The 14,512-nt window shown below is 40.0% G+C and overlaps 1 protein-coding gene across 1 annotated transcript; it reads left to right on the forward strand.

The window, feature by feature from the left end:
* The first annotated feature begins 1,242 nt into the window (after positions 1 to 1,242).
* Positions 1,243 to 13,872, forward strand: LOC109487498 (inositol 1,4,5-trisphosphate receptor type 2-like). Its single transcript, XM_019791485.1, has 23 exons — positions 1,243 to 1,393; positions 1,848 to 1,945; positions 2,374 to 2,473; positions 2,951 to 3,152; positions 3,611 to 3,744; positions 4,197 to 4,331; positions 4,782 to 4,931; positions 5,253 to 5,354; positions 5,563 to 5,643; positions 5,773 to 5,838; positions 6,073 to 6,181; positions 6,539 to 6,657; positions 7,173 to 7,342; positions 7,835 to 7,927; positions 8,452 to 8,655; positions 9,075 to 9,171; positions 9,919 to 10,042; positions 10,416 to 10,591; positions 10,982 to 11,131; positions 11,721 to 11,798; positions 12,243 to 12,362; positions 12,914 to 13,048; positions 13,741 to 13,872. The coding sequence occupies exons 1-23, from the start codon at positions 1,265 to 1,267 to the stop codon at positions 13,870 to 13,872; spliced, it is 2,904 nt and encodes a 967-aa protein (XP_019647044.1). The 5' UTR covers positions 1,243 to 1,264.
* Positions 13,873 to 14,512: the final 640 nt, after the last annotated feature.

A 14,512-nucleotide genomic window follows, 5' to 3' on the forward strand; every position in this document is an offset into this window, starting at 1 on the left:
GTCACAAGTATCGTATGTTTACAGGCTTGGTATCTGAAAGTATTTTCAAACTAGAAAGGCCAATATTTGCTTTGGAGCAAATATAGCGATGGGTTCACCACATTTTACGACATGGCAGGGAAAGAATGAGAAACACAAGGGAAAACAATGATTTACATTGATATAACTATAATATGAAGTAAAATACAACTAAAACAACAGTTGGATAGCTATTCCCTACTTTATTGGTTAGGATTTTTAATTGCATAATGCAAACTGTTGATTTTCAAAATTAAAAAAAAAACTTCCATGCCCCGCATTCCAATGCTGGAGCAGGAAAGCTTGAAATACCTACCAAAACACTTGAATACAGACATACTGTCAGTATGGAAATGCTCTGTGCAGGTGTTAATCAAGTTAAATCCCAACAGCCAATCAGCAAGAAATGCTCTGTGCAGGTGGAAATGCTCTGTGCAGGTGTTAATCAAGTTAAATCCCAACAGCCAATCAGCAAGAAGCATAGAGGAAAGCTGCATGCCTATTGGTTGATGCCCTGCATTCCACTGTGATGACTCATGCCCAAACGTGGTAAACAAGGCACACTAACACAGTAATACATTTGCTATAACACAGCCAAAAAACTCAAATAAAACCATTCTAAAAGCCTGTATCACAATAATTTAAAAAACGCCTAGGGGTATTTGCCCACTGTACCTCCATACCAAATTTCAGACCTTGGGCCCTAAAATGAAGAAGCTGAATCCATTTAAAAAATGGCAGGAGGAGAAGGAGAAGGAGAAGAAGAAGAAGAAGAAACATCAGAAAAAGCAATATGGTACTTCGTGGTGTGGTGAACCCATAAAAAGCAATTTTCCGCTGCTCAAATCACAACTGGATATAAATTACGTATTCAATGTGATTGCCTTCATGTTGGTTACATTACAGATAGACAATGGCTATGGTAATATGAAGTTTATCGCCTATTTATGTGATCAAAATGTTAAAATGTTTGAATATAAAGCTATGTTATGCTTTATCAACTATATCCGTGAATAGTTTCAACAGGTTGGTAAGTCTTTTATTCAGCCGAAGTTTCGGTGATCGTCTGTCACCTTCCATAGGACGATTCTGACTGGTTCACTTTATCAACTATAGTTGACATTAACTTCTTTTCTCTTCTTAAAACAAGTGCAAACAAACTTACAAACCACTTACCGATAACAGCAAGTAAACCACGTTTTGTTTCTTCACATGTAGGAAAATTCAGTACCTGAAGCAGGTGCAGATGGCCCTTGCAGACAAAGGTGCGCTGCTGAAGATCCTGCCGCTGATATCACGTGACAGTGATGACCTGATCGCAGAAGTTCTGGCTCTACTGGCCGCCATGCTGTACGGAGGAAACGAGCATGTTCAGGTTATTTCATGTCCCTTACCCTTGATTCTTACCTCTTACAAGGGGACTTTATGTTTAAAACTGAAAATAATCTATCATGGAGGAACTCTCTCTCTCTCTCTCTCTCTCTCTCTCTCTCTCTCTCTCTCTGTGTTTGTGTGTGTTTGGGCTAGCATAACTCAAGAAGCTATGGATGGATTATGATGTTCCTTAGTATGAGGGTAGGTCATGTTGACTGTATAAGTGGGTAGACTTATGGTGCAGGAATAGTTTGCCGTGTCTGTTGTTTTGGGCTTTTGAAATCAAGCTGACTGTGGTTTCTCAATGTGCATCCAGTGTATTTTTTGTGGGAATAATAAGCCAATGACATACAGGTCGATATTACAGATCAAAGCAGGTTATAAGTTAAATATATTAGTCTTAAATTGTTTTTCCCAATATGATAATAACTTTGAGTTAACTTTTTATTTTGTAGGATTGCCTGATGGACTTCTTTCTCAACAGCAGGGAAGAGATGCTGTTTTCTGCTTTCAAGTCAAGAATGGAACTGTCCGCTGTCATCACAACAGAAAGGCATTTTTTACTTTGACTAAAACTAATTTGTACAGCACTTTAATCTCCAAGCAGATCACATGGTGGCAAGGCAGTTTCCATTGGCCAGAGGTGTGTCCATTAGCCACCTTGTCATCATATGATCTACTTGGAGATTACAACACATCACCTTGCTGTTTCTGGACCTACATGTCACCAACGGGAAATGCGACTCGAACTCTAACTCTAATTTTTTGGGAGGAAAACCTAAATATGCCTGTATGCCATTCCCAGAAAATTCCCAAAAGGTTTCCACTAAATCAAATAAGCAACTAATTAAGCTAATTCATCTAATTAGAATAACAATAAACGCATGTTCTCTTACAACATGATGAATATTTTGCAACGAATGTATGCCTATCTTCTCAGCAATGATTGAAAATACATTAATTTTTTTTTAATTTTTTCAGGCGTCTTCTTGAAGCGCAGCACAAGGCAGAGCTGCAGAAGGCTATGGAGATGGAGAAGGCCCTCAGCAGGGCGGTTATCGACGGGAAAACAGCCATGGCGGTGAGTATGCGTGTTATTGACTTTGTATAGTGTTGTGAATAGAAGCATGATATAACTGTACATTTCACAGGAAGGTCTTGTGTGGTTTGTTTACATTATTATTTGCTTGTTGGTTTAGCTGTTCAGCATGCACAGCCAGGGCTGCCCAACTTGCCTGTGGCTATTGCAAAGGGCGAGCCCTTCTGACAAAGACATTTTAGACATAGTGGGGTTTGACATGAACAGCATATTAGTCTATAACATTATTCTGAGTACATAAAGGATTGTATGAAAAAAAGAAGTGCATTGGATGTTCAATTGGTCTCCGCACATGGCAAGAAGGAACACGATAATGGTTTGAATTGAATTGAATTGAAAACGAGAACTTCACAACGACTCTAGATATTTCATGGATATGTGAACTCTTTGATTTCTCTAATTTCCAAACACGTCGCCGATGTGTTTTTAAACACCACTCTTGTCCCTTTTCCTCCTCAGGCTGTGAAGCGCCACGGCAGCACAGCGTCCATGATGTCCATCATGAGCGCTCGGGGACGGGGGAGAGTCAAAACGGGCAGGAAGAGAATGCAGTCCAGTAAATCCAGGAAGTCTGCAGCCACCAGCAGCAGACCTGAACAGGGCCGAAGCAGGGCTGCGTGGCCCACTCCGCCCGTGCTGAAAAATCCTCAACAAGGGACAGGTCTGATTTAAGATGTCTTTGATACAGATTATATTTCAATCTTTTTTTTTACTTCACGTTGACCCCTGGCCTTTCCGTTCACTTTCAAGACCACTGCGTTTGAGTTAGCTAACTTCTTCTATTTACTCAGTGTGCTTTTGATATGTTTCATTTATTGTCCTTTCGACCTTTTAATATATGACCGTACTATGAAAATTAACCGATATTGGGTCAGTTACATTTTATGTTGAACTAAAGTGGTCTGATTAGGATCAACGGAAAATCTATATTGCTTATTTCACCTTAAAAACGCAAAATGGCAGCTGACACTTGAAGAAAATACGTCGATACTATAAGGCTATGTAGTTGTTGATGGAATATTATTGACAACATGAAAATGGACTCCAGGGGAAAGATTGTGATCATAGAATAAGTGGGACCTTGAAAAAGGCTTAAAGAATCTGTTTTTTTGTCTTCAGAACCAGCCAACGGAGGCATTGAGCTGAAGTCGGTGAAGCAGACAGCAGAAGCACTGATGGCCAACCAGAGCAAACTGGGAGAGGCGTCAACCTCGGGCGACGAACCAACTGAAGTGGTCGTGGACAATGCAGCGGTAAGTGCAAATTCAATTGTACATGTACGTTCTTCTATTTTGAGGGAACATAATATCACAATAGGAGGGGAACTAGGTTTTCAAGTGTGAGGTCAAAATAGTACTGTAGGTAAAAACACGTGCACATGTTGGGCCCGGTTACAGCATTTCCCCAATATATATTGCGAATATATAAAAGGTACACAAAGATCTACAGTATTTTGCTTAAGCTTTTCTTGACCAACTCTTACTGAAGACTCTAAGAATGGAACATGGTACTCAACTGCTTAGAGCTATAGAATTAAGCACTTATGGAAATGACTAGGAAAGTCAAACACACAGTGCTATCAGTAAACTATGCTAAACATACAAACTAGCACCAATTGTGCTCATGCACAGCTGTTTGACCCAATGGACAAACATAGAGGCACATTTTAGGCATGACTGATGTCTTGCCTTTCTTCGTTCTACAGACTTCCGAGCACAATGATCTGCTAGAAGAGCTTGAGGAGCCCCTGGATGATGTTCTGTTTGAGGACGACGGAAACATCGAGCTGGTCTTACGTGTGCTCGGTATGATGTGTGATGCACAGCACACTGGATTACAGGTAATATTACATTTAACTTCTTTATTTCAGCTCCAGTGACCCATAGCATAATACGTAATGTACATACAATCACACACAAGACTGAACATACGGCAATTTATGTATGTTTCCATACAAATGTGTTCCTGTAGTAGTAGACAGTTTTTACGATGAATTTATGAGTCTATTATACCTTTGGATTGATTAAGAAATATCTTCATATTGCTGTAATAAATGCTACTGGCAATTAAAGTGTAAGAAAAATAAGACCCTTTACTGTTGCATTTGTATGTTTGACCCCTGTTACCATTGCAGAGCTAGAGATCCTTGCAACATGAAGCCAACAGGGGTCTTGTTTCAATGCGAAATAATTGTGAATTGTTTGAATACTCTTCGCAAGGTAGAGATAGGAGGAACAGATAGGAACTGGAATAGGATGAATAGACTGAATCTGGACCTGTCATTTTTCAGGACTACATCCGAGAACAGCCAGACAACATGAAGTCGTTCAACCTGGTAGCGGAGACCACCCTGTACCTCCAGCTGCACTACTCCAACATCAACGGCGGCAACATCAGGCTGGTCACCAGCATCTTCAACACCCTCTTCAACCTGGCAGTGGTCAGTAATTTAAAGCGGATAAACTACGAACCACCTTCATCGACATAGTGGCACTAAGGACTTTTATAGTTATAGCATAAATGTAGACTCAATGACTATTGGGCACCATGTAATTTTGGAATGACAAAAGCAGTTATGGTTGTTCTGCTTAGTTTGTAGAATATCTAATAATTACGACCTTTTTCTATAGCTATCATATATCAATATTTAGATATCATATACAGTAATCCTGGTTGAATGAAGTACGTTATGGTTCAGTACATCTCTTAGCAAGGAAAGCTATGAAAATTCAGTTGATAATATGTGCATTTATACTTACAGGGAAACTCCAAGAATCAGGCCATCATTTTTGACACCAAGGCAATCGACTACATCAACTTCATCCTACGAGAAACCAAGTTCAATGGAGCAGACCAACTTGCTGTAAGAGGCCAAAATTTATCTTGATTAAGCCAAATTGATAATTTTTCAGGCGTCATTTGTGGGTCTGTCTATTAACAGCATAACTCCAGAAGTTATAGATGGATCCGTATAGTACTTTATGTACGCAAATTTATGGACCTCCTGGCAGCTTTCTAAACTACAGCAAAGGCTGATTTCATATATTTCGTTTTGAACTTCTTTTCTTCAGGTTGTACAATTGAAAACTTCCATCGGGAACCTGCTGAAGGTTATCATTGAAGAGAACACGAACGATGCAGCACTGGCAAAGGTAAATGTAAATTTGTTTATATTTGGGAGGGGGGAGCATTTTGCGGTAAAAGTGGAAATGAAGTTTTCACAGTGTTTTAAGTTTGTGGTTGAAATAATAGTTATTTTCCCCATTTTTCCTGTCTTACAGGAAATCAAAGATCTGCTGGATGAAGATGCTGTAAACACAACATTGGTCGACAGTTTCTTGGAACGGGTAAGTACCTTTATTAATCACACGCTACGACTATACAAAAAGTTGAAAAGATTAGATGACTTTCTATGCATTTCACTGAACTATAAACAACAAATGAATCAGCATCTTTCCAGAGGCTCTGTATCAGAGGCTGTGCTTTTCAGAAGCTGTACTCTTCAAAGGCTACGCCATGTGGCCCCAAGCCCTTTCAGGAAAGTGTTCTGTACATTATAACTTACGTTTTGTTTACGACAGAAGAAAACAATGGATGAAACTCTGAAGAAAAGTTGGCAGCACCTCGGCTTTACTTTCTTCCACATCATCAAGCGGTTCCTGGACCTCGACAGCACACTCAACCCAAAAGGTAATATATATGACCAAAAATCAATATGGATAGAAAACCATTTGCCTCAACAAGAAGGAGACAAATAACAACAGCAGATGTGTGTGTGTGTGTGTGTGTGTGTGTGGCATTTGTATGTAGTAAAATATTTACAATATTTATAACACTTGTCTCTTCTCTTTTTTTCACCACGGGTATTTGATGACATGCTTGATATAACCTAGAAATAAATAATTTAAACTGCATTTAACGTGAAAATAAATATCATCATAATCAAGATCTTTATCAAATGCTTCCCTAAAAAACGATACAGTTAAGTTTTGTGCATACCTAATCTGAAGATCTGCCACCTAGAAATAGACAATTTTTTTCTTGAAGATTTTCAGAAGACAGAGGATGCAAAGCAGGCATGGGCGTTTTTCGAGGGCAACACGCTGTCTGTAGAAGTTATCAAGGACAACGAGATACAGAAGGTGCACTTCAGGATTCGGAAGAAGGTGAGACATGCAAACTCGATACCACATTATTCTAACGTGATAATTTGTAGTCTAGTTAGAATTAGTATCTAGCTTCAGTTGAAGATGCTGTTTGGTTGAAGGTCCATATTTGATGAAAACCATGAGAACACTAAGGAACTAGTGTGTTATGCTTTGAATTGGGTTTACTTGATCTGTAATTAGAATTAACAAGTAGGATTTTACCATGGGCAAAATACTGGTCAAGGAGGCCATCTATCACTCTTTTTGAGAAATGACATACAAATAAATTTGCTACCTACATTTGCAGAGAGCACCGTAACTGTCAAGGTAATCTTTGAAGTAGAAAGAGTCATAAGAAATATTAGTGTCACTGACGAAAGACGACATTGGATGCTACCTGAAACGTCTGACCGTTCCCAAAATCATATCCAGTTGCTTGAGTACATTAACTGTTTTTGGCATATCTTAGAACCTGGATGTCTAACCTTCACCGACGCATGAGAAATATTGTTCAATTGATGGTCCATGTTTAGGATCTTCTGCGTAACGAGGTGAAGGAGAAGCTGAAGTGGAGCGTGGATCGTTCGTCGCCTAGCAACAAGATCCGCGACTTCATTGATTGGTCCAAGGACATCCGCAGGGACATTAACTACCAGGCCTGGGTCCGGTCCCACAAGCTGGCGGCGTTCTTCATCGCACATGAGTGAGTAAACTTCAAACTTTATTGTACAATCAACTTGGTAGTCACAACGACTAAATTGCGCTGATTTTACAGTACATATACATTTGTAAAAGAACAATTCGTTTAAAAGACCATTAGCGTTAAAACAATAAAACATTATAGTAAGAAGTAGGAGTGCACAGTGCAGTGAAAGTCAAACTGTTTATTAATAACTTAAATGAACTCAATGAATTAGTTGATTGTGACAAAGAAGACATGTTGTTCGTTTGTTTGTCTAAAAGTATTTAAGTTGAGTTATAAGGAGTGAAGGTGCAAAAGCATTATGAACTACAGACTGAAAGGAAGGTCAAATTGGAAGTCAGAATGGTTTCCATGCAAGCTGGGAGTTTGAGTTTATTGTTCTACCCTTTAGCCCTTTTTTATCTGAGATAGAGTGGAAGAAAATTCCATAATGTTGACAAAATAAATAAAAAAAAATTAAGGTGGTGGTAATTCTTTGCTTTCTTGTTCCAGAGTGTTCTGGAACCGCGCCATCATTTTCCTGACCCTGGTCATCAACATCTTCATGTTGTCCACGTGGAACGCACCATGTCCTCAGCACTATGGGTCAGTATTCTGCAAATCTACTAATATCTGTAGTATCGTTAAGACTGTGCCTTTTAAAAAAAACGTCTTCAATGCAAACTTCTTCAGCCTTCAAACATATCCATTACAACTCACCGTAAGGGCCATACGCAGACACACTGATACACACACACACACACACACACACACACACACACACACACACACACACACACACACACACACACACACACACACACACACACACACACACAGTCAAATACACACACACACAGACACACACACGCGCGCGCAGACACACACACACACACACACACACACACACACACACACAGAGACAGAGAGACACACTACACACACACACACACACACACACACACACACACACACACACACACACACACACACACACACACACACACACACACACACACACACGAATACCAAAAACAATTTTTCATGTGGGGGTGGGTTAGTTCATGTAGGTAATAAGTATTACCAGCCTTAGCCAGTGTTTGTAACATGACTGTGTTCTCCCCCTCCAGGACCAGAGCGAACGCCACGTGTGCGAGCCCGGAGCCGAAGACGCCCCACGGGATCCTGTGGAGCGCGGACAACGGGCCTTACGAGGTGACGATCTACGTGCTGGGCGGGATCCACAACATCCTGTCCTTCTGCCTCATGATCAGCTTCTTCCTGTCCAACAGGCTCAGGCTTCCGGACTGGAACAACACCAAGGCATGGTTCAGGTAAAAAAAGTTTAAGTTTACGTCTTGCTTTATGCAGAGTGCCAATTATTCGTTGCCACGTGAACCATCTTGGTGGCAAAGAACGTCCTGTTTTACAATATTAGCCTTCCCCTTGTACACCAGTGTCTCTTTTATAGCTAAAAGAGTTGGTCAAGAGTATGTAAACCCGCACCAATGTAAGACTGCCAACATTTCCAATTTCATTAACATGAAAAGTTACATGTAAAAACCCGACGTATTCTATTCCTCAACTCAATCTTGCAAAGGAAAAGCTCAAAGTTGTAGGGACTAATGAGTCTTTAAAAAAAAAGAAACATAGTAACTAAACACACCAACTCTGGTTTCGTAGTCTATAGTAGAATGTTCACTGAAATCGAACCCAATCACTTGGCATTTATGAGTCTCTGTTGTGTTTTCAGCAAAAACTTTCTGGGCATAGAGATCCTGAATGCACAGAAGCAGAGGGTCTCCAAGCTCGAGATACAAGTGTTCAGTCTGAAGACTCTGTACTATGTGGTATGTGAATTCATCCTGTTTTTAATAGATGATGTACAAGCTATTTAGAGGCATTAGTGTATTACATTATGAGATAAAATATTTTTGTCATTCTATTGCCTAAAACAGTAAAATTTCCAAACTAGACTAGACTTAAAAGAAAAACACCAAAGGACAACTCATTTTGTTATGACATGCTACACATACATTTGTTTAGATAGTTCAAGTTTACTGTAAGTCCACATTGCAGCTAGGAGTGGAAGTATGTTGTACATTTTTTTGTTCAGATAACTTTTCCATAAGTCCCCAACACAGTTACTAAGCTACAATATTATCTCAAAAGTTCATCTGTGTTAGTAGAAGTCATTATGAAACAAGTTTGCTCATTCATTGACAAAGACTGGAGTTGTACAGTCGAGAATTTGTGTGACTCAAAATTTCTTGTGTTGGCAATTGCAGTTCAAACTTGTTTCATTTTAAGTGACAATATGTTCCCGTTGTCAGGCGTACCTGATATTCTCCATCCTGGGGACTGTGTTCTACGGCTACTTCTTTTTTAGTATATTTGTTTTTAATAACATGTGCGAATAAACAAACAAACAAACGCACAAACAAACAATATGTTCTCTGGCTTTCCCAGGCGTGCCTGATATTCTCCATCCTGGGGACGGTCTTTTACGGCTACTTCTTCTGCTTCATTTATTATATTTGTTTTTAATAACATGTACGAATAAACAAACAAACAAACAACATGTTCCCTTTCTCCAGGCGTACCTGATATTCTCCATCCTGGGGACTGTGTTCTACGGTTACTTCTTCTGCTTCCACCTGATCCACATCGCCGTGAAGAACCAGCTACTCATCAGGGTCATCTCATCCGTCACACTTAACGGTGCGTTTTTTTGCTTAAAGTTAAAACTTTAGATCCAACATAATAAAGTTCTCCTAGAGCTTTCGACCAGCCTCTCTTTATTGTGTTGGATCGAAAGTTTCAACTTTAAACATGTGACTACCAACACGGATGGACTTTCATAATGGTTTGTTTTTGTTTGTTTGTTTGATGGTTGTTAATTAACAGGAATACCCTTAAGGAGTCAATGTGTTTGTATCTGTCTCTCTCTCTTTCTGTATGTCTGTGTGTGTGTACCTGTGTGTGTGTGTGTTTGTATCTGTGTGTGTGTTTATGTCTGTGTTTGTGTCTATGTCTGTGTGTGTCAAATTCTTCGACCAGGCCTGAATAAATCTTTGCTACCTTATATTCACAGGGAGGTCGCTGTTGTGGGTATGCGTCCTGGCCATCATCTTCATCTACATCTACGCAGTGATCGGGTTTGCCTTCTTCAGGGGCCACTTTAACGAAGAGAAAGGCCAGTTCTGCGAGTCACTGGGGCAGTGCTTCGTCTCCACCATGCGGTATGGCCTCATGGAAAACCTCCATAAAGTAAGTACATGTACTTGAATACTTGAAATAATCTAACTTAACTTAATTTAATTTGGTTCAATTTTATTTTATTTCATCTATTGTCGTCTTTTTTTCTTATTTGTGAATAAAGAAACTTGTCACTGAAATACATCTTTGGACTTTGAACATTAAAATTCAATTTTAGAAAAAATCATACATGAAAAAAATGTTTTAAGCCTTTCTTGTGACCTTCTGTAGATTTATATTTTGCATGATGTATTATTTGAACACAAAATACTCAACAAACCACGAAAAACAAAAAAAGCCATGAAGGTACTTTGTATTTTGTTGCTCCTGTCTTAATTAAAAAAAGTAATAATCATCTTTCAAAGCCTTTGGTGACGACCTTGTACTCGTTCTATCCACTAGCCCCTCATCCCGCCATCTTGGGTTACTTTCGAGGACTATGCCATCAAACTACTTTGGGACCTGACATTCTGGGTCATAGTCACCACGATCGGCCTCCGCATTGTCTTTGGCATGATCGTGGACGCCTTTGTGGCCCTTAGGAACAAGAAGGTACGGATGAGTAAAATTTTGCTTCGCTGTTTTTTGTACGCTTGCACTAGGCGATCCTGCCTCCAGCGGGGGTAACGTTCGCTTCGTATGCGCTCCGACTCTTCTGGTACATGGCCTTCTGGGTCACCCTCATCATGGTCGGGCTCCGGCTCATCTTTGGTATAGTTGTCGGGGGGTTCGTCTCATTGAGGAACAAGAAGGTAATTAGTGATTAAGTCTTAGAAGTGGATTTCATTTTTGAACTTAAAGCAAACACTTCTACAGGCATAGTGAAAAAGATTGGAGATTTTTAGTCAAAAGTTGAGTAGGTCAAATTGATTTTTTGGCAATTGCAATTAAACTTTGATTCAAAGTTACTTTTTACCGACACGATGAATTAATAGTTTAGAGCTTCCACGGTCACATGCTATGTCTACGGATGTGTTTTAACGTGTTTGCATTAACTTTTAAAATGGAATCCACTTCTAACTTTAAATTTCACATTCAGAAGTGCTGGAAAATCGTATTGTAATAAGAGTTTAGCAACAAAGAGAAATTTTCCAGCTTTTTATTTTTGCACTAGAGTTTGACTTGTGGTATTTTTTTCCAGTGGCAAGCTGACTTTGACATGGCAAACATCTGTTTCATCTGTGGAAGGACCAACTACGACTTCGAGCGATTTGGAAAGGTATGAAATTCAAAATATTTTTGTTATGTAAAAGATTATTTCTACTGCTATGTGCTTCATATACATATACATTTCAAAGTTTAAGACACTGGTAGTGACACGGAAAATATAATCTTCATTTAGAGTGATTTCTGCCAATTTTTCTTTTCAAATTATTATTTTGCAGAAAGGTTATGATCATAAATTATCAAGGCCAACATTGTCTTTATCTTTTACAAGATTTTGTTTAGTAAAAAAAACGCAGAATGTGATAATTCATTTGTGTTTTCCTGTGGCGTCGGTGGCTCAACGGTTAGAGCGTTGGACTCGGAACCGAGAGGTCCCTGGTTCGATTCTCACTGTGGCCCTACGTTGCACCCTTGGGAAAGGCACTTCCCCACCTATACGGTGGAGTGACGCCCACCGAGCCTGTTAGGCTAATCTGTTTGTTTGTGTTTGTACCAGGGGTTCCGCCGGCATGTGAAGAACGAACACAACATGTGGTCCTACCTGTTCTTCTTCATCCACCTGGACGAAACCAACGAGACCCAGTACACCGCCATCGAGTTCCACGTCGCTAAACTGGTAAACTCTATCCCTTCCTTAAGTGTAAAACAGTAATATGAGAATAGTTTTATCAGGTTGGTACGTCACAAAGTAAGAGGCTCTTTTTACACAACCAAGTGTGTTTTTCACAGCCGACGTTTGGGTGACTACGAGTATCTGTCAAAGACACTAAGGAAGGTGATAGAAGGTCACCGAAACGTCGGCTGTGAATAAAACACTTGGTTAACAAGAGTCTCTTTACTCAGTAATATGAGACCCACAGTGGAACTTAAGTATAAGATTTGTGTGGGTCTCTGGATGAAGGATTTAGCACTTGGGACTAGTATAGTAGTGTGTAATATTGGCTCTTTCACCAATTGGTGTTGGCGTTGTGTTGGCGCATTCAAGGTTTTTAAGTCTAATTCTTGATTACGCGTTCAGACTTCTTGATTACAAGTATAAACCTCATCATCCTATTTCATAATTACTTTGTTATCACTTTCTTATTTATTTTCGTTTACAGTTGAGTAAACTCTTTAGTCACTAACATTTAAAACATATCTATGATTGATTGTGTGTTACTTGAATAGATGAAAAACGAAGCGTACGAGTTTTTCCCTGTGAACCGTGCCTTGAGCCTGGACAACAAAAAGGACGCTTACGACTCCAAACTGGACAACCTGGTCCTACAGGTGGATCAGCTAGTCAAGAGGCAGAAGGAGGAGGTTTGTAGTTTTTTGTTGCATTTTCGTAAGGGGGGAAATATATTTTGAGACAACACGAAATGAAACTTTGGAAAAGAGCTAAGGGTGTTTTCACAGATCAATCAACCTGTACTTCGATGAAGGTTAGACATCCAGGTAATACGATACGCCAAAAAGAAATTACTCAAGCAACTGGATATGATTTTGGAAACGGTCAGACATTTCAGCTAATTGTCTTAACTTTATTTGCATATCAATCAATAGTTTGGGTTTATAAACCTGCATTTCTCCTCTTGTCTCTCAGTCACTGACGAAAGCTAGTGGATACTAGCTGAAACGTTTGACCCTTTACAAAATCATAGTTGCTTGAGTAACTGCTTTTGGCAATGAACCTGTAGATTCTGCAAATATCAATTGTCTTCTCTGGCACTACCAGTGGAAAATTAGATCGTCAGTTCAATGTTGCCTTTATCTCAGGAAATAGATGCCAATAGAACAAGGTCATCCACCAGGAGGCCCATATTTGACCTTGACATTTGTCTTTCTAAGACTTACCATCATATCAAATATCATCACAATCCATGACGGCGTTATGAAGTTATGCTGACTACAAATGTGCGGAAACACAAATACACACACAGGCACACACGGACACACCAAAGGCAATACCTCCATTTTTCATGGAGGTAATAAGACACTTTCTTTGCTTGCAGGATGCGCAGAAGCGTCGTCAGGAGGAGAAGATGAAGCAGCGGGAGTGGGAGGAGAAGCACCGGGCGGACTCAGCTCACACCCCGGCACTCACCATCAAGTCCGGCTCACCCGGGGAGGACACTGATCTCTAGACAGTTTCAGTTTATTTGTTTTACCAGTAATTACAGCTCAGGCCATTTTGGCCTGCTTTTCAGGTAATCCTGGATACATATATAATTAAAATTGATTAGATCACAGCAAATTAACCTTTTTACGGCTGTCGGTGGCAAAATGTGCAAATGCTGTCACATTGCCGCACCAAATCCACGTCCATAGTGTGTTTTTGACACACAGTTTAATAGACGTCTGTGTAACACAAACTCTGCCGTCCGCGGCTTTGGTGGCCCCTCCCCGCAGGGGGGGGGGGCGCTGGATGTGGGGAGGCCGGCAACAGTAAAGCGAACTGATCTCTAGACCACAGCAACCGTAAAGCGATTTAATCAGGCTAACTGACCTCTAGACCACAGCAAATTAACTTTTTACTATCATGACAGTTTGTTTGTGTTGGTAGTTACATGTGTAAAATTTAAAACTTCTATATAGTTGTCACACCTAGAGCTTTCGACCAGTCACTCTGATATTCCTCCATAGACTGACCCGCTCAACTGCGACGGCTGCCAACATTCTCACACCCCAGCTCTCACCATCAAGTCAGGCACACCCGGGGAGGACACTGATCTCTAGACATTTATAACAGTTTATAACGGTTTATTCATAAAAACCCAGCCTCGC

The sequence above is a fragment of the Branchiostoma belcheri genome, unplaced genomic scaffold (genome assembly GCF_001625305.1).
Source record: "Branchiostoma belcheri isolate BF01 breed outbred unplaced genomic scaffold, Haploidv18h27 scaffold89, whole genome shotgun sequence".
Classification (NCBI taxonomy): Eukaryota; Metazoa; Chordata; class Leptocardii; order Amphioxiformes; family Branchiostomatidae; genus Branchiostoma; species Branchiostoma belcheri.